Genomic DNA, 25864 nt, shown 5'->3' on the forward strand with positions numbered 1-25864 from the left:
GTATATTCTAGGATGATCACTTTTAATAGTAATGACTAATCTTATAATCAGTATTATCATACCTTTTGATCAGCTGACCATATTACAGCATTGTTTTAATAGTTAGTAAATAGTTAGTAGTTGACACATTTGCAAAAGATTCGTGATATTTTATATTTCCATAGTGAAGTAAGTTTGTCTCGACTTATTTGCTTTAAATGTTAACTTGGTATCTGGTATCTTCCGTCTATATTTCAGCTAATAGTTGTTCAGTTTGGGTTATTTGAGTAAAACAAGAAATGTAATTCATGAAATATAAAGTAGCTGTAGCGTGAAGGCTATTTTTCTGCTCTCGGAGTTACAAGAAATAGAGTTACATGTATTATACGAACAAATGACATCTACAACTGATTAATTCAAACTTAACTTACTAGACTACAACAATTCAGAATTCAGTATTTTGAATTTCTTCTTCAGGAATTTTCTTTTCCTTTAAACTTTGTTCATCTTTTTTGTCTGAATGGAACTAAAAGTTAAAACAAATATAGTCATCAAAATCAGCAAATAAACAACAAACAATAAATTTGCTTTAAACTGAATTAAGTTATAATCAACATGTAAATTTTTTACTTTATCTTTTAAAAGTTTTATAAACTCAACCGGAAAAACAAAATTTCTTTGGCTAACATTAGTACCGGTTGATATTACAGTTGTAAGTTTATTTTAAAAAGGAAACACAATAAGCAAATAAGAGATAAACTGGATTAAAAATTATCAGCATAATAAGTTTATCCACCCCACTTAAAAATTCATAGAAGTGTATTCTCCAGTTGTTGTCCATTAAATATCGATTTTCGACTGTTTTGATTTTTTTTTTGGCTATTGTATCCAAATCTATTGAAGTTCAGTTGAAAGTGTCAAATAAAAATGTTATCTAACTTTCAAATCAACAAAAATCCAACGGTATCAGGATGTAAATTCCCTATCCATTATCGGTTTTACAATATTTGACTCGTTTCTAAAAAACTATTTATAAGCTATGTTGAACCTCTGTAATTTAAACTGGTGTATACTAATCGCGACAGGGAAATGTTGACTAAGTATGACACGAAAGTTCGCAGCAGGAGTCGTTTCTTGGTTGTTGCAACGGACTTAATCTTTTTAGAGTTTAATCGATGTTCTAACTGTTTGTAAATGTTGTATTCCTACCTTAATTTGACTCTTTGCATATATATTAACTATGTTATCAGCAAACAAAAGCACGACAAGCTATATCCAGGAAAACCATTTGGAAAATATTTTTTTGTAGAAGTGATTCTTATTATTTTTTTTAAATGCTCAGGAAATGTATATGTAACGTGTTGTTGGCAGAACAAAAATTGAAATCAACATATTAACCAGATTTTTAAAATACTCAGATTTTTTTTTATAAATTTGGTAATCTTTTGATTAATTAAAAAGTTAATTGATATAGTCTTTATGCTTGTGCATAAATATGATATATAAGTTTTTCGTTTAAATTGTTTATCTGCCAAATTATATTGTGAACCCCCAAAAAATGCTTTTCACGCATTAACCCATGAACTCAAATTAAGTCGTTTTTTTAAATGGTAAAAACTATACTACAATAACACCTTTATTTCTATTACCAGATAGCTGCATAAGTGGATACATTACAAACCTTTTTTGCTATTTCTTTCAACAATTGCATCACCTGAAAAGATATAACAAATATCATGTGCTGGCCAATAACATTAGGTGTTTCTCTAAACAAGACAGTTTTTAATAATCGTTTCTTGACGACTAAAATTATATAAGAATTAATAAAATTATTTACAAATGCTTGATACACTTTTTAAACAGATGAATTCAAACATGAAAATCATTGCACTAACAATTAAATAAACAAAACAGTCTTGAAAAGCTTGCTTATAATTGAACAAACTATTTACTTTAGTATTGTTCAGACATGATAACACTACGATATAAATTATAACAGTCAGAAAAAAGTTTAAACAAATTGATAAGCGAAAATTTCAACAAATATTTAAAAAAAGAAACAGCATGCAGTTCAACCTTTAAGAAAGCGAATTCTTAGTCAAATAAATTAAGCACTTTAAGAACTATATTATATCTGAATGAACTATGTTGATCGGGCTTCACTTATGAAATCTATAGGAAGACTAACGGGATGACATAGCCTGTTTATAGAACGGAAATCTTACACAAAGCAATAAACGAATTTGACGGAGTGATAGTGTGTTCTAATAACCCTGAAAATAGATTAATGTAATACTTATACGCTTCCCATTCTTCAATGTCAACAACACATTTTTTTCAAAATTGGTAAAAAGTGGGAACCATTTTAACTCACTGTTTCGTCAAATAATTCAATAGGAGACTAATAATTTGACAGCATTAACCTGTGTACATACCTCTCGATTCCGTGTGTCTTCTTTTTCTCTCTGAAGCAAGATTTCATTAAATTTAAAAGAAATTCTAACCATTAGTTATAATTAAATCGATGCCAAAATTATGCACCATCTATGTCTAATATACACGTTAATACGATATGCGTGTATGTTATTTTTTCTTTTCTTAACGTACAACTTGAATATCTCAATTACCTTAAAAGACGACAGGCAAATAAAATTCCGAAAAAAAACCGACCAGACATAGTTTTAGAATTATCTTTGAATAAACGCTAACATATTGTATATCATCTCTATTATTAAGTAGTATCTGCATCCTCCTCCAGAGTTTCTATTTTATGTTTTATATTTCAAGTTGATAGTACTTATAAAATAAGCTAGACACCACCACATGTTTTTGAAAGGTAAGCTAATAGTATTTGTTACAACCATATACCATTGAATTGATTGATATACATACCATGTTTTGTAAGGAATCTTCTATAGTTTTCAGTCTGTTCAATGTCTGAAAGGGTAATACAAATTAAATTAGATATTTGACTATTTCGTCCTGATATGCAAGGATCTTAAATGTAAATAAAGTTATCTCGAAACAAAACTTAGTTGATACAGAAGAATAAGATTAAGAATAAGATTAAATAAAGGCAACAGCAGTATACCGCTGTTCAAAACTCGCAAATCTATGGACAAAATCAAAATTGGGGTAATAAACTAAAACTGAGGGAAACGCATTAAATATATAAGGAAAACACCGACACAACATTAAAATGTAACACACAGAGAAACGGACAAAGCATAAGACAAAATCCGATGAGAATGACAAATATAAAATCAAAACCAAATACATGAATTTGGGATAGAAAAGTACCGTAACACGTCTTATATAATTATAGTAATGTGAATTCACACTCAAATATAAGAGAAAACAAACGATACAACGGAAACACAACGTTAAAATAATACACACACAGAAACGAACTATGATATAACAATGGCCATTTTCCTGACTTGGTACAGGACATTTTTAAAGATAAAAATGATGGGTTGAACCAGGTTTTGTGGCACGCCAAACCTCGCACTTTAATGGCAATGTTAAATATAACATTGAAATCACAACATAATATTACAGGACTACAATACAAATAAATAGAAGAACGTATTAGACAAAGAAACGCATGATTAATAAATAACAAAAGGCATCAGGTTTAAAATTCAATACGCTAAAATAATTTCAAGTTACTGTGAATATCAATAATATTTATTCTCAACACAAAAGTGAGGTTTTCCTAGTCATAAGTTATATTTGCCATCAGCTACAGTGTATTTTTATTTTTTTCATTTTATCGTTCAAACAACGCAGATACCATTTGAAGATATATTAACATGATGATGAAATTAATAATTTTATAAGTCATATTTGGCATTTACAATGTTAAGCTTTTGATAATATTCTACTTTGTTTAAAAAAAACCCAAAAAAACCGTTATATTTCACGTGTCTTTAACGAAAACTGATGGATTTCAGATGCTATTGCCCAAACTGCAAATGTTAAAAAAAAATCCAAGAAGATGTGTTATTAATGCAACTATAAACTAAAATGACACTAACAATATCAATCTTAGGTCAACATACGGCCTTCAACAAAGAGTAAAGCCCGTACCGACTAGTCAGTTTAAAATGCCCCGAAATGACAAAATTTAATGAAAACAACTCAAACGAGAAACCTACGGCATAATTTTACTATAACATAATAAAAGAAAACAGATATACATAACACAGCGGCACATGACCGCACCACTGAAATACAAGCTCCTGAAGAGTTAAAGACAATGAATCTTTTTAAGAGTCTAGTTTAAACAGCATTAACAAATTTTATGGTTTGTTGTCGAATAATATTTGAACATATGAAATATATTTTTAAGAACGTTCTTATACATTTTTATTCCATATACGTAATGTTTGTTAAAACAAAACCTTCCTACTAATATATAGTTAATATAAATGTTTACCGTAATTGCGTCACTATCGGAGAGGTCTATTTTTCTGAAAATGATTCAAATATAAAGCATTATATATTTTGATAAAAAAAAAATATTAGAAAGATTAACAAATGGAATAATATTATCCGATACCGTGTAAACAATTAACGGTCCATTTCATTAGTTCTTTCTTATTAATAAAAACATTGTTTTATATAAGCTGTTAATATGTAAACAACAAACTTATCGATAAAAATTTGAAGGAAATTTGCTTCAAAATTGATTGAGAATAGCATAAGTTAATAACTGTATGCATTATAAACCGCATAAAGATTTTGATTTTTTTTTCTATTTTCCCATAGCTAAAATGTATATCATGTGTATAGACTTTTTCTTTTATAGACGACCAATGTTTTTTTTCGATTTAAATATAATTTATTTTAATTTGTATAAGACCAAGCATTATTAGACACTTCATAACACCATTTTCTTTGAAGTTGATTTGAAATGTCATTTGATACGTTACTCTCGTGCATATTTTAAGAACTATCAAAGCAGGGATGTGCTTCTGTCACAGAAATTGCTTCAGCAGAAGTTTGTAAATGAATTGCAAAAAATGTCTTTATGTAGGTTTTGCGGTCAAAAACATGATTATAATGGCTGATGCAATTTGTACGACAGTCACAAGCAAGATTCTTCGATATCTCTTTATCAGAAGCATCGTCTCATTTGTATTTTATCGTAAATGTATATGAATTTTCGATTGTGAAAGTTTTACCAAGCGTGAAATTGTATGGATAGTTCTGCTTTCATAGCGGGAAACAGTAGCCTGTCAACGCACCTAGCCTCGCTTATTTTACAGTTTAAACGATCCCCTTACATTGTACTTGTGAATATGATAAATCTCTAACGTTAATCAATTAGATCTAAACGTCATTAAAAGGGAGGGGAAGTATACAAAAGAAACTATTAAAATCGAAAATAAACATGGACTACGCCATGGTTAAAACTAAAGACAAACAAAACATAGAGCACAAAACAATATGGAAAACGAAACACGAACACATGAGCTATATGAACCAACAATTGAGGAGGATAAAAGGTGCTCCAGTAGAGAAAGAGGAACCTACTTCTTATTTGGGATCCATCGTATTCCGCATGTAAGTACACACCCGGTGATATGTCTAATTCGATGGGTCACATTAATATACTGTTGACTAAATTTACATTATTTTATAAACAAATTTGTCTTTAAAAATGTATTTCGATTGTTTACTAAAATGTGTACGTTACTGCTGCTTTATCATTGATAAATTAAACTATACATTTACCCTTCGTCTTCGCATGCTCTAAATACACCTTCCTTTTCTGCTTCGTCAGTATCGGGTGCCATGATATCATAATTGGTATCATAGAGAAAAACTAAAACAGTTTCATATATTGTTTATCAACGAATACACGAAAAAGAATAATTTATCTTTAAGAGATATATCATGAAATATATTGAAAGAAAATGTATAAATAATATAACTTAATCGATACTTCTCAATCGATATATGTTATGAATGAAGTGCAGTATACCAATAAAAAGATGAAATAACAGAAATACGAATCTTTGTTTTTAAACAGAATATGAAGCAGACTACAAACCCCGCCACATTATTTATGTATGTGCCTGTCCCAAGTCAGGGGCATGTAATACAGTGGTTTTCGTTTGTTTATGGGTTACATATTTGTTTTTCGTTCATTTTTTTACATAAATAAGGCCGTTAGTTTTCTCGTTTGAATTGTTTTACATTGTCTTATCGCGGCTTTTTATAGCTGACTATGCGGTATGGGTTGTGCTCATTGTTGAAGGCCGTACGGTGACCTATAGTTGTTAATGTTTGTGTCATTTTGGTCTTTTGTGGATAGTTGTCTCATTGGCAATCATACCACATCTTCTTTTTTATACAACCATACTTGTCTCTTTGTATTATACCATATTTTATCCCAGAGGAAAATAATAAAACAAATTAAATAAATAAAAAGATATCAGAGTTACAATGTGTAGACCTAAAATTATATTATAAAGAAGATGACTTGTGAATTGTTTTTTAAATATATATATTTGACAACATACCTCTTACAAACATTGGATGGCCGTCAATTTTTGGAGTAAATGGTTGCCTTTTATATTTGTTACGCAAAAAAGAATAACAAAGCCAGATAATTGCTAGTATTGATCCCGGTAATGCAAGTAACTGTAGATGTATTGGAAACACTGTTTTGATTCTATATTCCTCAATTAAATCAATGTGCATCTGTAACCAGCTAAAATTCGCATTTTGCTGTACTTTCGTATATGTGTCACTGAAAAAGAAAAGAAAATTCGGATTGATTCAACGATATATATATTTAGAGTATTTCCTTCTATTAAGACGAGCATGCTTCAAATTTATTTATGGTTACATGTATTTAATAATCTTGATATATAATTTCAATAGCTTAATTGCAAAACTATTGTTCACAGCTTGCGAATCTAAGAGAAAATACGTACTGCTAATGATCTTGATTGTGGAATATGAATACATGTAAGAACTAATACATTAGATATTAGTTCAGACTAAAAAAACTTGAACGCTGGCGCATTAGTTGCAGTCTTCTTTTTAAAAGTGTGTTTAAATTAAATTTTCAAATATTTTGGTCTCGAATATCACTGAAGGGACAGTGAGTGTCGAAACACGCCTCTGATACAGATAAATTGGTATCGTTTAAGTTATAATTTGCACTTTATTCCAAGGATTTTCAAAATGCATTGTACAGTTTATATTTTAGTCTTATACATGAAGGTCATATGTATTTCATTGTACTTCTTTGGTTTTTTTTAATTATAGAGCTTAAATCGCACTTTTTATGATTAATTACTGTTTTATATCAATCAGCACATATGTATATATATTATAACATAGATTTTTTTTTTTTATATCAGACAACTTATCAGCCCTAGGTCATGATATCAGCCTGAGAACCGACAGGCTCGAGTGATGATTTTGACCATGGGCTGATAAGGGGTTTGATATGACAAATGACATGTTATGTTCTTTTTATCATATACTTCAACAGAAGACACACAGACACAAACTATTTGTAAAACTTTAAAAAAAAATTTTGTTGTAATATTTGTTTTTCATTTTTTAATAATTTATTTTCCTGATTCCTAACATTTTCTTTTTATCCAACTATGTTGAATGTAAAAAGTATCATTATTTTATATTTTCCGAAATTTGAAGATTGACATCGAAATGTCATGCAATAACGTTACAGCAAAGCGTGCGATAATAACTGGAAGCAGTTGATATGAAACGGAAGCAGTAGATATGTTCCGGACCATATGAGTATTTGGACCATACGCGTATGGTCATGACCATATGCGTATACTCATATGGTACGACCATACGCGTATGGTCCGACCGTACGCGTATGGTCGGACCATACATGTATGAGTATGATACTCGTTTGGTTATTAACGGACCGGACCATATTAGTATTTGGACCATATAGGTATTTTTTTTTCAATAATATGCATTATAGAAAACTTTATAAAAAACAATGATTTCTACATGCAAATGTATTATTTTCAATTTAAATAGCCCCAAACTAAAAAACTTCAGGAACAAATCATGGAAACAAATTAAATAATTATGCCAAAGCTACTTTCCATCGCTAATGGTATTCTTGCTTGTATGCGAAGGTTGACATTTACTTCCATACGGTACCATAGCTTTTCTTTGGTCCTGGGTCATTCCGATGTGTCTACGATGTTTTTTAAAAGCTATAGATCTCCAATATCGTAAAAAGACTGAAATACATCATGTCACCAGACAACTTAGAAAATTAAACAAGGGTCCTTGCGGGTTACGTCATTCATTTTTTAACAACAAAAACACGTAAAAGTATAGAAATTCTACATGCACCGCTAAATAAATGCTAATTATATAAAGTAATTAAAGTAAGCAAATTATGAGACTCTTTATCCTGTCGACTTTTACGTCAGTTTATGGTTAAACAATTGATTTCTTGTGTAACATTCCATTAAGATATTTTTGGAAGTTATCTTCCCAGCATGCCAGGTCGACATGTTGCCATTTACTCGTAATAACACATCGAAAAATGGGGGGGGGGGGAATGTTTATACTGTAGTTTTGACTGCTATTGTTTCAGAAAAAGGGAGAAGGTTAGGATCCATTAAAACGTTTAATCCCGCTGCAAATGTTTGCACCTGTCCCAAGTCAGGAATCTGATTTACAGTAGTTGTCGTTTGTTTATGTAATATATACGTGTTTCTCGTTTCTCGTTTTGTTTATATAGATTAGACCGTTGGTTTTCCCGTTTGAATTGTTTTACACTAGTAACTTTGGGGCCCTTTATAGCTTACAATTGTTGTTCGGTGTGAGCCAAGGCTCCGTGTTGAAGGCCGTACTTTAACATATAATGGTTTACTTTTTAAATTGTTATTTGGATGGAGAGTTGTCTCATTGGCACTCACACCACATCGTCCTATATCTAGTGATGAAACTTTACTGTGTGAAACTGCTTATTTCATTTTGTTAATCTTGTTATTATTATTTTTTTTTTATAGATCTATGATAAACTGATTTACCTTTTGTAGTGTCTTTTTAATGACGTGACAACTAGAATTAAACCTGTTAATTACCCCGACCATACGCGTACGGTCGGACCATACGCGTATGGTCGGACCATATGAGTATATACCCATATGGTCATGACCATACGCGTATGGTCCAAATACTCATATGGTCCGGAACAGATATAATCCGGACGCGGTTGAAAACAAAAGTCATATGGCCACATACCACAATGAATTCCTCTATCAGTTCTTTAGAACGTTTTGTATCATTAAACAAATTGCACCATGCACTTTTGTTAAATATTTTGTGTGTGTACTATATAGTACTAGTCCAAATATACATCCAAAATTCAGAAAGATTGAAGCAATCACTTTTACAAATTTAGCCAATTCACATCCATACCCCTATGGACAAGTCAAGAGATGTTCCAAAAACTGTAAATGTCACCTTTTTGCATTTGGCCTATCACTCATTCCATATCAAAATCAGTTTGAATACAACATCCAAAAAAATATTTTACCTCTCTTCTTTCATTTCCACCCCAAAAAATCTAAGAAATGACTGAGGAAGGGAAAATACAATATATTTAAAATGAACTATATTCGTGAACAACGAAAATCAGGATCATTAATTGTGGTCTTGTGCCAATTAGGGGCTTAAAACCAATTCTAATAAAACTTGACATGATTTAAGCTTAGATAATAACCAAAAACTGCAAAATTTCTTTAAAATCATCAATTCAGGGGCATTATACCTGAAAACCAGTTACCCAATTTGGCTGAAAATCAGGACAGGTAGACCTTGACCTAATAACTACTTTAACTTCTTGTCTTAATTGCTCTAAATGCTGGAGTTTTTGAGATATAAGCCAAAAACTGCATTTTAGCCTGTGTTCTATTTTATCCATGACGGCCATGTTTTTTGACGAAATAGAAAAATAAAACACAAACTTTATTTTATACACCCTACTGATCATTCAGTTGAAGTTTGGTTGAATTTGGTTGAGTAGTTTTAGAGAAGAAGATTTTTTAAAGTTAGCAAATATGATGAACAAATTGTGAAAAATTGTCATTAAAGGACAATAACCCCTTAAGGGGTCAATTGACAATTTTGGTCATTTAACTTATTTGTAGATCTTACTTTGCTAAACGTTTTTGTTGTTTACAGTTTATCTTTATCTATAATAATATTCAAGATAATGACCAAAAACTGCAAAATTTCCTTAAAATTACCAATTAAGTGGCAGCAACCCAACAATGGGTTGTTTGATTCATCTGAAAATTTCAGGGCTGATAGATCTTGACCTAATGAACATTTTTACCCCCATGTCAAATTTGCTCAAAATGCTTTCGTTTTTGAGATATAAATCAAAAACTGCATTTGACCCCTATGTTCTATTTTAAGTAACGGCGACCATGTTTTTTGGCCGATCAAAAATCAAAGCACAAACTTTGTGCAGGATAATCTAAGGAACAATCATGCTAAGTTTCATCCAAATCCATTCACTAGTTTCAGAGGAGAAGATGTTTGAAAAATTGTTAACGACGACAGACGTCGACGACGACGACGACGGGCGCCAAGTGATGAGAAAAGCTCACATTTCCTTTTAGGAAAGGTGAGCTAAAAATGTGGCATTTTTTATATCTGAAATTTGGATGCTGAATTGTGGCGTTGAATTAGAAAAATTTCAACTATCAAATTTGAGCTTCTTAAATCCAAAAGATACCAAATTTAAACTTACACTTTTTGATGTCTATATGTATAAGTTATTTTCTATTAAACTGTTAAAAGTAACAAATAGAATATATTTCATGTATCAGACTTATAAAAAATGGCCAGAAGTTAATTTTATAGGAGCCTGTGCCAAAAAATAAAGGTTTCCAAATGAAGTGAGGCCTTATATGAAATGTATTATTTTCACTTACCACAATTTTCTAAAGTTGTAAAGTTATCAAACAAACTTTAACATGTTATAAATATACTTTTAATGGAAATATAAGTTTTAAATAGCATAACACATGTGGATAAAATGGTCTTCAGTAATGTCAAGCTTAAAAAACAGGTTGTCAATTTAGGCTGTTCCCCACATTTTCATATTAAAAAGCATATAAATGATATGGGAGATGGAGATATGCTTCTTTTTTGCTCAAATCTTTGGTTAGATATGTTATGATGGTATGATACTAAACCCCTAACGGGAAGGATTGTGCCTGATGTTCATATGATGAAATCATAATCTTTCAGTCAGTTTAATTGAAGTCTGGAGCTGGCATGTCAGTTAACTGCTAGTAGTCTGTTGTTATTTATGTATTATTGTCATTTTGTTTATTTTCTTTGGTTACATCTTCTGACATCAGACTCGGACTTCTCTTGAACTGAATTTTAATGTGCGTACTGTTATGCGTTTACTTTTCTACATTGGTTAGAGGTATAGGGGGAGGGTTGAGATCTCACAAACATGTTTAACCCCGCCGCATTTTTGCGCCTGTCCCAAGTCAGGAGCCTCTGCCTTTGTTAGTCTTGTATTATTTTAATTTTAGTTTCTTGTGTACAATTTGGAAATTAGTATGGCGTTCATTATCACTGAACTAGTATATATTTGTTTAGGGGCCAGCTGAAGGACGCCTCCAAGTAAGGGAATTTCTCGCTACATTGAAGACCTGTTGGTGACCTTCTGCTGTTGTTTTTTTATTTGGTCGGGTTGTTGTATCTTTGACACATTCCCCATTTCTATTCTCAATTTCATTAGATATGATAACACATGGAGCCTTGATGTAACAAGACTGTCACTTTCAACTATATATGTAGACAGTATGGTCTGATGCAAAGTTTATTAACATTACTGTTTAAAACCTGAATGAAGTTTCAGCCTCAAAAGGCCAAATTTTTAACCACTAGCTATCAACAGAAGGAAATAAAGGTAGTCTGTGAAATAGAAAAGGTTGAACAACATATAATAAGTGTTTTTCATATAGATTCCGTGCAATCTGTTTAAAGGAATACCACTTTTAAGTACATAAAACTTCATATTTCACCTGTTGCATACTGACCGTTAGACAGAAGACTATTAAAACAGCACATGTTGCACTCTTTTTATGTTTTTGTTTACTTTTTTTGTGTTCAGAGTTCACAAATGAGTAAAACAACTGAAATAAATACCAAAAACACAAATAGATATCAGAAAAAACATGTCAGAGGAAAATAAGCATGCTGTTTTTGCAAAAATATTGAAAAAAAGGAAAAAAGCTACATTTTGGGCATATAAGCTGAAAAGTGACATTTTAACAAAATTTCTATCAAATAAAAATCAAAATCATTTATTCTCAAGTAGTTTGACAAATTAATACCAAGAGATCATTCAGAGAAGTTGTCAAAGTAAAATATCCAAATTTGCTGAAATGCACCTCTTAGGCCACAGACGACAATTAATTCCTCCATCAGTTCTTTGGAACGTTTTTTATCATTGAAAAAATTGCACCATGCACTTTTGTCAAATTTTTTGTGTGTCTAATATATAGTACTAGTCCAAATATATATCCAAAATTCAGAAAGATTGAAGCAATCACTTTTACAAATTTAGCCAATTCACATCTATACTCCTATGGATAAGTCAAGAGATGTTCCAAACACTGTAAATATCACCTTTTTGCACTTGGCCTAATCACTCATTCCATATCAAAATCAGTTTGAATACAACATCCAAAAAATTATTTCACCTCTCTTTTTTCATTTCCAACCCCCAAAAATCTAAGAAATGAGTGAGGAAGGGAAAGAAAAAAAAATTAAGGAAAAATACACTCTAATTAAAAGGAACTATATTCGTGAACAACGAAAAGCAGGGTCATTAATTGTGGTCTTGGTCCATATCATACGGCTATGGCAATTCTTCAATTTTAATGAATAATTATATGTACAAATAAGTTTTATCATGGGGCCCAATTATTCAATTATTTTCTTTAAGCATACGATAAAAAGGTCCACCATGCAGTCATATTCAAACGTATATAACTATAGGTGTTAATTATTAGATATACACAGATTTTGTTTTATCCTGATCATGCATTCATTGTTGTCCGTATGATAAATGCATAATCTTCGAATTTTGGATAGGGAGAAGTCGCTTCTCCTTCCATGAGAGAGAAGAAATAAGGGGCCAAGTTCTTGGTGAAGCGATATTCGTTTACCGTTTCGATTGCAATTTATGTTCGTGCTTATCACTGATGATTTTTTTTTATGCAGTAAAAAAATGTACATCATTTTAAGATTGATTGACTAAAGAAATAAATGAATACAAAAAGAAGGCCACACAATTTTTGTTTTGATAGACACATACTCTTATGGTGGCATTATGTAGCAGAATGAACAATTTGTTGGTCGGCATATTAACTTTGATGATAAAAAAAGAAAAATCTAAAAATCATTTACCGTTTGAAGTAAATGAATTTTCAGTTCCTTTTGTCTCATTTATTTCCCATTTATTTAAGAAATATAGCAAATAGTTTAATATCTTTTCTGTAATTCTGTCAGATTTTAGATTTTTACAATAAAATTTAATATACATTGTTTTTTGATATTCTAATAAATTGACAATCTTATCATATATATTTTACCTGTACATAGCTATAAGTAAATTAAGCAGTAATACCACTGCTAGCAGTCCATAGAACGCCTTTAAGTAAGGTGTCAAGTATACGCCAAGGTCTGAAGGACAACTCTGTAAAATACCCCTATCAATTATAGTTTTGTTGTGTGTACATTCCAAGTCAGTCGCTGAAATGTATAAGCAAGAAGTATTATAACTTACAAACATATAAACATGATAAAGAAAATAAATATAAGTTTAAACATAAGTGAAAATGAAAAAAAAAATCAAATATTTTAACGAGAGTACGGCACACACCTTTCTACCAGAAAATCATAGAAAAGGAAGATAAAATAGTAAAAGTAACAGTAAATAGCAAATTTAGAAAAATGTACTTTCTAGATTGGGACGATTTATTACTCCTAAAATATTTCAATCCTTATTTCGATTATATGAGTACCATAAGTATTCATAATTGTATAGCAGGTCATATCTAGTTTGTATTTAAAGTATGATTAAGTTAAAAGCAACTGTTATGTCGATTTATAAGAAATAATAAAGATCCAAATGTACACAAATTGTATCAAATATAAGAGACATAAATTATTTCTAACTGTTTAAGGTATTGCAGCACACTTTTCAGTTTTTTTGTGTGGTAATTTTCACATAACCTTATGAAAGATCAGACATATTTGTGAAGGTTTCTACTATTCAAACAACACAAGAGTCTTTAAAACAGATAAAGGTGGAAGTTAGCGCTGTCAGATACAGTTGAGGAGAGCTTGATTAAAGGATATGTATTTTAATCAGCTTAAAGTATGTGATTATAGATATTATACGTGCATCTGCTCACAGTTTCATAGTTCATTTTTTAGTGAACCACTGAATTCGATTCAAAACACATATGTGAAATGCGATAAAAAAAACAAGTTCGTAACAAGGATCACAAACAGATATAATATCCCTATATATCATAATCAGTGAATAAACTAAGCATCCTTTTTTATCAAAACAGCAGTGAATAAGTCAATACAGGTTTATTTTTTCGGACATATTTGATTATGCAAGACGAACAAGTTGCGAGCTTAACATTTAAGTACACATGCATGTAATAATTAATCCTTTTAATTCATGTAACTATTAAGCAGTTGGATTAGTTATTCCCATGTCGTAAAAAAATATCCAACAATTTCACTAAATATTGATTACATTGTACTCTAGAATGGCAAGGAATGAGGGTAACTACTTTTCGTTGCTTGAAAAAAACTCGATTCTTTGCAATGCTTGATTCAGTGCCTTTTTCCAAGCTATAAATTCAGATTTACAATTATTTCAGTAAAAATTAAGATGTTATATACAATGTGTACTTTAATTTAAAACTCACCATCAATATTAATGTCTCCAAATAACATCCAATAACCATTTCTAAGAATTTTTTCCATCTGTTTCCAGCTGAAATCGGAGTTCGGGTACAAAAGTGCATAAAATGAAATGCAATACCACAACATAATAATTGTGATAATTATCATAAAGGCAGATGTATCTTTAATCTGAAAATTGAAAAAGTGCAATAAAAAACTTAAATGTGTTTTTTCTCTGGCTTTCATATCCTGATCCGAAAGAAGGAAAACGAACACCTTGCATATGTATCAGCTTCTCAAATTTCAATATTGCATTTCATGTGTGAGGAACATTGACGGTATTACATGTGAGCAGAATTTCGTATATTTCCGGAACATATTAGATAACCATCAGGTTTTTTTGGACTTTCTGTTACTCATTCTTCAGTTTTTCTGAGCTGTAATTTTTGTCGGTTTGTCCTTTCTTTTAATTTTATAGCCATGACTTTGTCAGTTTATATTCAACTAATTCATTGGCTTAATTGTCCCCTTTGTATTGTGCGGTTGTCTTTTGTAAGCTATCTCACGGGGACAATTCTTGCCAGATTATTTTCATATTCTTAAGTTCGAAAATCTGTGCCGGTCAACTTTCTAAATAGGTTATGTATCAAAGAAGTATTAATTATACGTACAATTTCATTGCACACAACCTCGCGTGTACAATTTATTTAACATTTTTACATATCACATATCAAAGTTTAAGAAACACAATCTATCCTACGAGTTTGAAAATCAGTGGCGATCATTTTTTTTTCAAAAGAGCAATGCTCTCGAAAATATCAATAATTTGAAAAAGTGTATTAACACATTCTATCGCTAACATTGTTTTGATGTATTCATGAAAAGTTATAATAATATAGTTATTGCACTTGTTCTCATAGATATGATAAAAAAGATGAAATGCGTGGAACATCGAAATTTGTATTTATTAATAAATGTCGGACGTTCAAATTAATAGCAATTGCTTTTTTGTATACTTATCATACTAGCATAGTTTCTATAATAGGTTCTTTGATATTTATATTATCGTTTATAGCAATCAAGGATAGATCCACTGCAATGACAATTTTTTTACAAATACTGCTCTCTATATTCTTATGTTGATTCGATGTAGTGTGTCAAACAGTGAAATAAAGCATACCATTTTTCGATTGATCACTAACTTTCGTCCTAGAAACTCTGTCATACAGGTCAAATGTAGTAGTCGTGTGCATAGTGCTGAAAATGTAACAACTAAAAGCAATCTTGAAGTAATCTGAAAACCGGATCCTTCACCTGTTTTCAGTATCATCCCTGTCGTATATAATGCAATCATTAACCAATCTAAAAGGTTCCACCAGTCAATAGAATAGTTTTTCCATTTACCTCTGATTACAGCAACAATGATCTGAATCAGAAGGAATATTGGTCTTGTTATTGGAAAGCTATACATTGTAATATTGTGGTCTTCGAACAGCAGTATACTACTGTTGCCTTTATTTCCTCATCAATGCTATAAAACTCTTAAAATACATGCTACTATTCCGGGCTCGTTAACAAAAGGTGTAACTTATATATGTAACTTCTCCAAAATTAAAAAAAAAGCGTTCACGCTAATCAAATCTCGTAATTTGATTTAAATGGGAAATCCAGTGTATAAAACCAAACAACCGAAATAATCGTTTGAACTCCTAGTAGGTGAGGGGTTCGTCAACATGGCTCGCGCTTTGTAGTGTTCATAGACAGTCGCAATCAATACTAAATTACTAAATGACAGTGAGACTGTTATAATTATTGAGAAACGGACACACTCAGAAATATTATTAACCAGACGATTGTATTGGTATCCGAATATCTTAGATCGCGAATACACGTCGATCTATTTTGTAAAAGAACACCATTATTTTGAAATGGTAAACCAATTTGTGATGGTTATATAAGTCCAAATTTTCCTTAAAATGTCACTGTAATAAGTGCAAGAAACGATACAACAAACACATACTCAGCTAGATTTTTTTAATTTCATTGACGGCATCCTCATACAACAAAAAAAAACAAGTAAAGGAACACACTCAGTTTATAAGTAGTATCTTAAAGATATACAAGAACATATACTCGTTACTTAATAGGAGTAGCAAGTGTAGTATCTATAAATACATTATAAACAGTTTTGATTTACAATTTTATTTGATAAAGTATTTCCCCACTGTGTACTGGCGAAAACTTAAAATATAGAAATTCTTCGCATTAACTAGCAGTCGACACTAGACGTTTTCAGAGCATTAAGCTATCTCGTCGTAAATATGCACTTTGTCATCAGTGAATTAAAGATGATTTCTATTTCATTCAGAGTAAAATGTATTAAGAAATATAATACTGTTTTGTTCATGCATCGTTGACAATGTAATGGAATTTGATGCGACTGTCATACAAGTGAGAGGTTTAGCTAGCTATAAAACCAGGTTCAATCCACCATTGTCTACATTAGAAAATGCCTGTACCAAGTCAGGAATATGACAGTTGTTATCCATTCGTTTGATGTGCTTGGACTTTTGATTTTGCCTTTTGATTTTTGATTTTCCTTTTTGAATTTTCCTCGGAGTTCATTATTTTTGTGTTTTTACTTTTTACTAGTATAGACCAAGTGAGTTGAAATTTATTAAACTTTTAAGTTCAAAGAAAATCAAACAGTAAACTCATTAAAAAAGTAACTTTTTTCAGCAATGTAAGTCAGAGACAATATTTCATTTTTTAATTGACTCAGCAGAGAATAAAACAAACACTTGAAACAACCTAGTGCAGCATATAAAAACCAGCACAACATTACCATGCATTGTCTACCACACGAAGGAACCGACGACAGAAAACGGACATTACAGGTAAATTTAAAAAAACGTTAATACACAAAATTTAGTTGAATATTATGTTTAATATTATGGTATTTGGTATTTTGTTTTTTAACAATTACAAGACTATAAATACAGAATTGTGCTAGTAATTAGATAATAAATTGTATTAGATAGCATTGTCAGTATTTCTTCTGATTCCAACTGTAAAACAAATACATCGTGTACGTTAAGTTACTTTAAACTAAAATCTTACAAATAAAATGGATGATTAATTAACTATTCTTTTACATACGAACATGAAATTAAAAAAATAGATAACAACTACAAACGACCCTTGATATTGACTAAACAAACATGTTAAAAAGGTTTTGGATATGTAACAATTAACATTTTGGAAGTGTGATACATTTTGTTGATGTCAAATGGCAATAATTGCGTATCTTCTTAATCAATTGTTTTTATTTCAAACACAAGTGTAACAAAAATAAAAAAATATGAGATTTTCTTATTAACGAAACAATATTCCTTATTGTTTATCGTGGTTCACCTGATTAGTTTCATCCACAAAAAAGCTTGCCATCCACAACATGATGAAATAGTCCGTGCCGGTGATGCTATCAACTCTGTAGTCAAACAGCAACATATTTGCATATGCAATTAGGAGAGATAAGAATCCAAGCTGTTACATTGATGAACAAAAATATAATTAACAAAATACATACTGGTATTTAGTGCAAATAAAATGTTACTATTGTCTAATTATCTTTAGCATATTACTATCTAGCTTTTTTTAGGTGTTTGGGCCAACACATATCTTTGCAATTTATGAAATAATTTCATATATTTCTAGTAAAGAACTTTACGTTGTTAATTTTATTTTTAATTTAGTCTTTTGTAGAGAGTTATCTCATTGGCAATCATACCTCTTTTTCGTTTTTATCTACATAATTGAGACTCATGTTTTATATAAAAAAAAAATGTAACTACAATTATCCTCACGATACAATTTGCTTTGTTTAGTGTAAACAATAGCACAATTCAAAAGCAATACATGTGTGCCCTGTTTGTCTGTTGTGCATTTTACAAGACATACATGTATAGCATTCATGATTACACAAAGTGGATTTTACTGTTTTCAGTTCTATGGTAACTGCATTTTCATAATTGTGTTTACACGTTTTGAAAAAAAAACTCAAAATGTACAACGCAAAACAGCTTACCATTTGTATGTAAACTTTCATGTAATGCAACTTATACTTCTGGTAGAACCTGTAATTATTACATATATTAAGACAATTGTTTTTATAACCCGACATGAAAAATATGAAACAAATCAATTAAATACAAAAAACGGCCTTATTTATAACAAAACAATTAACGAAAAATGTATACTACAAATAAGACAAATATGAACAAACTGCAACTACTGAATTACTGGCTCCTGACTTGGGACAGACACATCATGAATAGGGCAGGGTTAAACATGTTTGTGGGTGTTCCATCCCCTCACCTTGGACAGTTTTGTAACATAACTACTTTTAAGAACATAGAAATAAGTTGAAAATTTTTTAACTAATCAAATGGATACAAAAAGTCATCAAGTACTACTTGGATTTCAGGGTAGTTTTTAGAGTATCTTACTAAATAATTCGAATGGTTATTGATTTAAATAAGTAAAATATTAGCCTTTTTTGGAATTCAAATATCATAACTGTTTCACGCATGAGCGATTTCACGAAGAGAAAAACCACCAACCTTGATTATGCAACTGAATAACTATACAGAAGATCCTTAAGAAATTACTTTGAGTAACGGTTTACCATATGAGGAAGAAAGTTGAACCAGGAGAACGGTTTGTTTCAAGTAAGGCCTTGGCTTCAGGAGCCAAATAGCCCTACATGTATATACGTTCATCCAAAATTCCATATCATAAATATTAAGTATCTTCTTAATTTGAAACCAGATCCTTTTGGATACATTAATTAATAGATGCTTCCATATTTTTACTAAAAGGGAACAGTCATAGTTATAAAACAATATATAGGGTAGTAATAGTGGTTAATAATAATGATTAATTGATGGTATTATTTTAATCAACGTTCTCATTGATTTGATATCAAGCATATTCAGTATAATTGTTTGAAAGTAACAAAATAGCCAACTACCACGAAGTAGAAAAGGAGACATCACTGGCAAAAAGAAAACTTTAGACAACTGATGTTAATTCGCATCAAGTCAAGAAAACTAAAATACGTAGTAAACATTTAAGGTATTGGCTATCTCACTGCACATCTTATCATGATTATCCTTTGGATAACAATTTATCATACACATAAGTTAACCAGATGCTGTCTCAATAATCCAATTGTTTGAGGGAAATTATTTATATGCTGACCTGTCGACCTTTCGAACTTCTGACCTGTTTACATGTAGACCTACATATAGACATACTGACTCAATAATTCTTTGGTTGGAGACGAAATATTCGTATGATTTCATAGCAAGAATAAACAAAATAATTAACATGCTATACTTTAGGACATCATAAAGTTATCATAAATGTAAAAATGTTCCTATTTAGATATTGGAAGATGTTGTATGAGTGACGATGAGACATTGTTGAAGTCGAAGCAGTAAATTTTTTATTCTTCTAAAGGTTCAACAATCCTTACTCTTTTTCTTAAAATACACACACTTGTGCGATTTTATGCGCCATATCAAGCACTAGTGTACTACGCAGAAAAATGTCAATTGTTCATTGTGTAAGCATTTCATTCTTTACAGTGCTCTTAAGTTTAAAATTTGAATCTTTACATACGTGGTATTTATTATTCTGACTTTAAACAAATGTTAAAAGGTATTAAGTTACTTTGAAATACAACAATACAAAAATTTTATGCAAAGTAGGGACATCTTATAAAGTGCAAAGTCCAAAGTAGCTGAATACTACAATAATGCTAAGAGTAAGGTGTTAAACATGTTTATTGATGTTGACAAGGTCATAAGAGTACACTCAGTATTAACAATTGAGTTTATTAATCATCCAAAAGACAACAATATTCTTACCAACGTAAGGGTCGTGCCTCCATGTTAATCATGAGTAAAGGCAACACAATCAGGTGGACAGCAGCAAGAGCTATCAAGCATAAAGTCTAAAAAAAAGAAGAAATAAATGACACGGTAATCATGGTTATGGAAGTACAAGAAATGTACTCAACAGTATCCGCTTATATTCAATCATCTTTACGATAAAGTTTAAATTAAAAGAATGTTAAAATTATAAGACACACACTGATAACTATGTTGCACGTTTAAAATTACTGACTATGGCTTAGTTTATTGTTTCCGTTGTGGAGTTTATAAACCATTGGGCCTTTTCCACAGCTGTCGAAAACTAAGTCCAGAGGTTATCATTAGCTTACTGTGTGTTGACATTAATGATTACAAAGTTTCGTTTTATACTTTTTTAAACACATGTTAAAATGTTTTGTATTCGAATGTAATTGACAAGTGATAAAATAGCGTGTTTGGAGTCACATATTATGTTTATCTTTTGTCATTAAAAAATCATTTAATCTAAATAGTATAAGTAGATTAAGCTAGTAACATTCAAATTTTGTGAATCATTTATGTAACATTTTGAAACTATATCTAAAAACCGTTTGCTAGCCGCTCTCTGTGAATTATGAAAGATAACTCTGGTCAAATGTCCAATGATTTTATCATTAAGGGGAGACAATATAAATATATGTTTTTCATTTAGAGTCTTTTCACAAAAAGTAAAAAAGTTATTGATGTAGGTTCCAAGCATAATTTGTCATTAAAACGTTTGACAAAAGTATGTTGAATACTCTGTATCTTGTGTGTGTTTGTGTTAGGGGTGACTCATTCCATTAATGAACTTGCCTTTAGGAATCGGGTAATGCCGATACACTAAGACAACATGTCTGCCTCATTTGATTTCTTACATAATTGTTTACAATGTATTAAAACAATAAATGCATATATAAGCAGCTGGATCAATGCTCTTTTTTATTATTAAAATTGAGAAAGGAAATGGGGATGGTGTCAAAGCGACAACAACCCGACCATAGAGCAGACAACAGCCAAAGACCACCATAGGTCTTCAAGGTAGCGAAAAAACTCCCGCACCCGTAGGCGTCCTTCAGCTGGCCCCTTAAAAATATGTATTCTAGTACAGTGATAATGGACGTCATACTCCAAATCATACACAAGAAACTAAAATTAAAAATCATACAAGACTAACAAAGGCCAGAGGCTCCTGACTTTGGACAGGTGAAAATTGCGGCGGGGTTAAACAAGTTTATGAGATCTCATCCCTCCCCCTATACCTCTAGCCAATGTACAAATGTAAACGCATACCAAAACGCGCATCAAAATTCAGTTCAGATCACAATTAAATCATCATAAATAACAGAATTAAATTTTGTATTAACGCCAAATGCGCGTTTATCTACCAAAGACTCATAAATGTTAGATTATATGATGCGAACAACAACTTAAAACAGTGTATTATTCAATTCAAGATGAAACATGTGTTATTCACCTGCAAAATGGATATTAAAAAAGAAGATAGAAAACTTTTTGTTTTAATTTTTACCAAAATACGTCTTTTAAAGAAAACAATTTCATGATTACAAGGAGGCAGATGCACTATATGTGATTACACAGTACATTGTCGAATAGAAACTTAATGATTATGAGTTTTCGGAACGACTTTACACACACATGATGGTCTTTCACGGACGGAATATTTCAGAGTAGCAAATCATCTTTGAAAAATGATACAATAAATCTTTATATTGTTATTAATAATTGTGAACGTTTCAAACAAATGCATGACATTATAGATATACACATATGTCTTTTATAAACCAATAATACAATCTAGTATATTCATAGATTTTGTAGTGATTTTAAATTCCAATACAATAACCATACGAAAAGATGAAATAATGTTTCTGTTCATTTGAGACAATCACCATATTTGACTGGTTGGAATTGAACATAGTGCATAGTTGTCACTCTTGTAATAAAAAGACATCAATCGAATTAAAATAACACAAACTTTGTGCTCCAACTTCAATGAAGATTCTAAATTAGCTACATAACCAACAGTTGTACATCTATAGGTTGCACTTTTTACATACAGCTGTTGAACAAAACACGCCTCTTTTGGGGAGTAATTGAATATGCATAGAAAAGTTATGCTCTCTGTGTTCCATATATCAGAGACAGAACTTGGGAATATTACCAGTAAATAAACACGTGCATATTGTTTACATTGAAATCTGTGGTAACCTTTTATTCGAGATAGGGGTAGTTAAGAAAATTAGTGTAAGTTTAAACTCTGAAACGTTAAGGGCATATAAACGTTGAAAATATGCCACACAGCCCTATATTTTGACCTTTGAAAAAAAATGTGGTGCATATGAACTTTCAATTCTAGGATAATATTTTTTTCAAAACTTCATAGTAAAAGTGTTACAGTTTTAGCCGTAAAAGCAGTTCCTATGGGAAATTGCATTGTCAATACTTACAGAAATACAACCTATAGAATAGTGACACATAATGAATTCTAACCTACAGTGAAATATACTTTTTGACATTTTGTTTTAACCTACTCGAAAAAGTGCACGAACTCTTTGATTTTAACAGCTCATAATTGACGTAATTACACGTTGATATGCTTACACAAATAGTTTTGTTAAAAATTTTGACTTCTAAAAGTACAAGAAACAACATTAAATGCAGATTGTATGCTTGCATCAACTTAACGAAATAAAGATTTATTCAAAGCATTTTAATATTATCTATATTTTTATCTATGTCGAAATTTTGATATTAACACAATTTCCGATTCAGATTTGACAAATTAGAAATATCCAGATATAGTCAGATAAATAAGCTTTTTGATGAGTTCTGCCAAAGCTCCTTCTTTTAATTCAAATATTTGCATTTCAGTCGAAATATTTAAATGTGCGAAGTTGTATCTCGTACTGAAGTTCTTTATCGTTCAATTGAAACAAGTAAAACAAATGTACTTGATAAATTTGATTAGTTTGCTTATCACTCATGTTCCATTCTCTTGACTTATATATATGTACTATACATTTTTGTTCGCTTTGGGGATTCCGTATATCGTCAGATTATCTGAATTCCAATGGGGACTAACTGTGCACCACTTATTGCGGACCTCATTTTGTATTGTTATGAGTTACAATTTATGACAAAAATAAGCAAAGACCCATCAAAACAACATCTAATAAACACATTTAATAATACTTTTAGATATTTGGATGATATTTTGGCTCTCAATAATGACGACTTCAGTTTGTATATTAATGAAATTTATCCTGCTGAACTTACTTTAAATAAAGCTAATACTAACAATGACCACTGCCCTTTCCTCGATCTTGATATCTATATCACTAACGGAAAGCTGAATACTAAAATTTATGATAAAAGGGATGATTTTTCATTTCCTATTGTTAATTATCCGTTTTTAGATGGTGACGTTCCCTTGTCACCATCTTACGGTGTTTATATATCCCAACATGTACGATTCGGTCGTGTATGTAACAATGTTTTAGATTTTAACGAGAGAAATTTATGTATTACTGATAAATTATTACACCAGGGTTTTCGATATCACAAACTAGTCAAAACATTTACTAAATTTTATCATCGGTATAAAGACATCATTCGTAAATATAGCTCAACATGCAGACTTCTTATACGTTCAGGTATTTCACATCCAATTTTTTATGAAAATATTCTGTATAAAGCACAAAGGTGTCAGTATTTACCTCAGAAACTTACAAAACCTTTGAATAGACTTATTAAGAAGGGATATAATTACGATACTGTTGTCAAGTCATTAAAGATTGCATATTTTGGCGTTAATATTGAGTCACTGATAAGGTCTTAGCGTCGGAACTAAACACATTTATTCTAAAAACAGTTGTTGGCATGACACGGGTTATGTTCTTCTCATATATGTTATGATGGTATGATACTAAACCCCTAACGGGAAGGATTGTGCCTGGTGTTCATATGATGAAATCATAATCTTTCAGTTAGTTTAATTGAAGTCTGGAGCTGGCATGTCAGTTAACTGCTAGTAGTCTGTTGTTATTTATGTATTATTGTCATTTTGTTTATTTTCTTTGGTTACATCTTCTGACATCAGACTCGGACTTCTCTTGAACTGAATTTTAATGTGCGTATTGTTATGCGTTTACTTTCTACATTGGTTAGAGGTATAGGGGGAGGGTTGAGATCACACAAACATGTTTAACCCCGCCGCATTTTTGCGCCTGTCCCAAGTCAGGAGCCTCTGGCTTTTGTTAGTCTTGTATTATTTTAATTTTAGTTTCTTGTATACAATTTGGAAATTAGTATGGCGTTCATTATCACTGAACTAGTATATATTTGTTTAGGGGCCAGCTGAAGGACGCCTCCGGGTGCGGGAATTTCTCGCTACATTGAAGACCTGTTGGTGACCTTCTGCTGTTGTTTTTTATTTGGTCGGGTTGTTGTCTCTTTGACACATTCCCCATTTCCATTCTCAATTTTACTGTTATTCTATTTTCGATTGATTCCATAATAGCTTGAATATTTTTTTTCGAATAATTTACTTGTTTCATTGGTTTTCAATGCTACATTTTTGAATTCTCTACAGAAAATATGTACTTGTTGTTTTACCTGATTTTGTCTTTGAAACATTAATATATTATACTCTTTATCCCTTTGCCTAATGTAGTAAGATTAAGTTAACTTATACATGTAATGCTGGCAATATTTTAGCGTTGTATTTTATAAATGAATTTACCTTATTGCTCTCTGTATTTTGATTTTGCCATTTAAAACTGTAGTTTGTTGTTTAATGCCAAGCATATTGCAAAGCGAAACATGAATCAGAGAACGAAATTCGCATTTACTCAAAGTGTTTGGCTTACCGTTTTACGATGTAATTCGTCTATACCAAATAAGTTTTGCCTTATGATCTT

General features: G+C 30.9%; 1 protein-coding gene across 1 annotated transcript; it reads right to left on the bottom strand.

Moving 5' to 3' along the window:
* Nucleotides 1–6486: 6486 nt before the first annotated feature.
* On the bottom strand, nt 6487–20978 carry LOC139500263 (transient receptor potential cation channel subfamily M member-like 2). Its single transcript, XM_071289005.1, has 7 exons — nt 20898–20978; nt 19052–19100; nt 18379–18510; nt 16145–16390; nt 14988–15153; nt 13632–13791; nt 6487–6742 (listed from the first exon to the last, which is right to left on the bottom strand). The coding sequence occupies exons 1-7, from the start codon at nt 20927–20929 to the stop codon at nt 6487–6489; spliced, it is 1041 nt and encodes a 346-aa protein (XP_071145106.1). The 5' UTR covers nt 20930–20978.
* Between the last annotated feature and the right edge of the window lie 4886 nt (nt 20979–25864).

The sequence above is a fragment of the Mytilus edulis genome, chromosome 13 (genome assembly GCF_963676685.1).
Source record: "Mytilus edulis chromosome 13, xbMytEdul2.2, whole genome shotgun sequence".
Taxonomy (NCBI): Eukaryota; Metazoa; Mollusca; class Bivalvia; order Mytilida; family Mytilidae; genus Mytilus; species Mytilus edulis.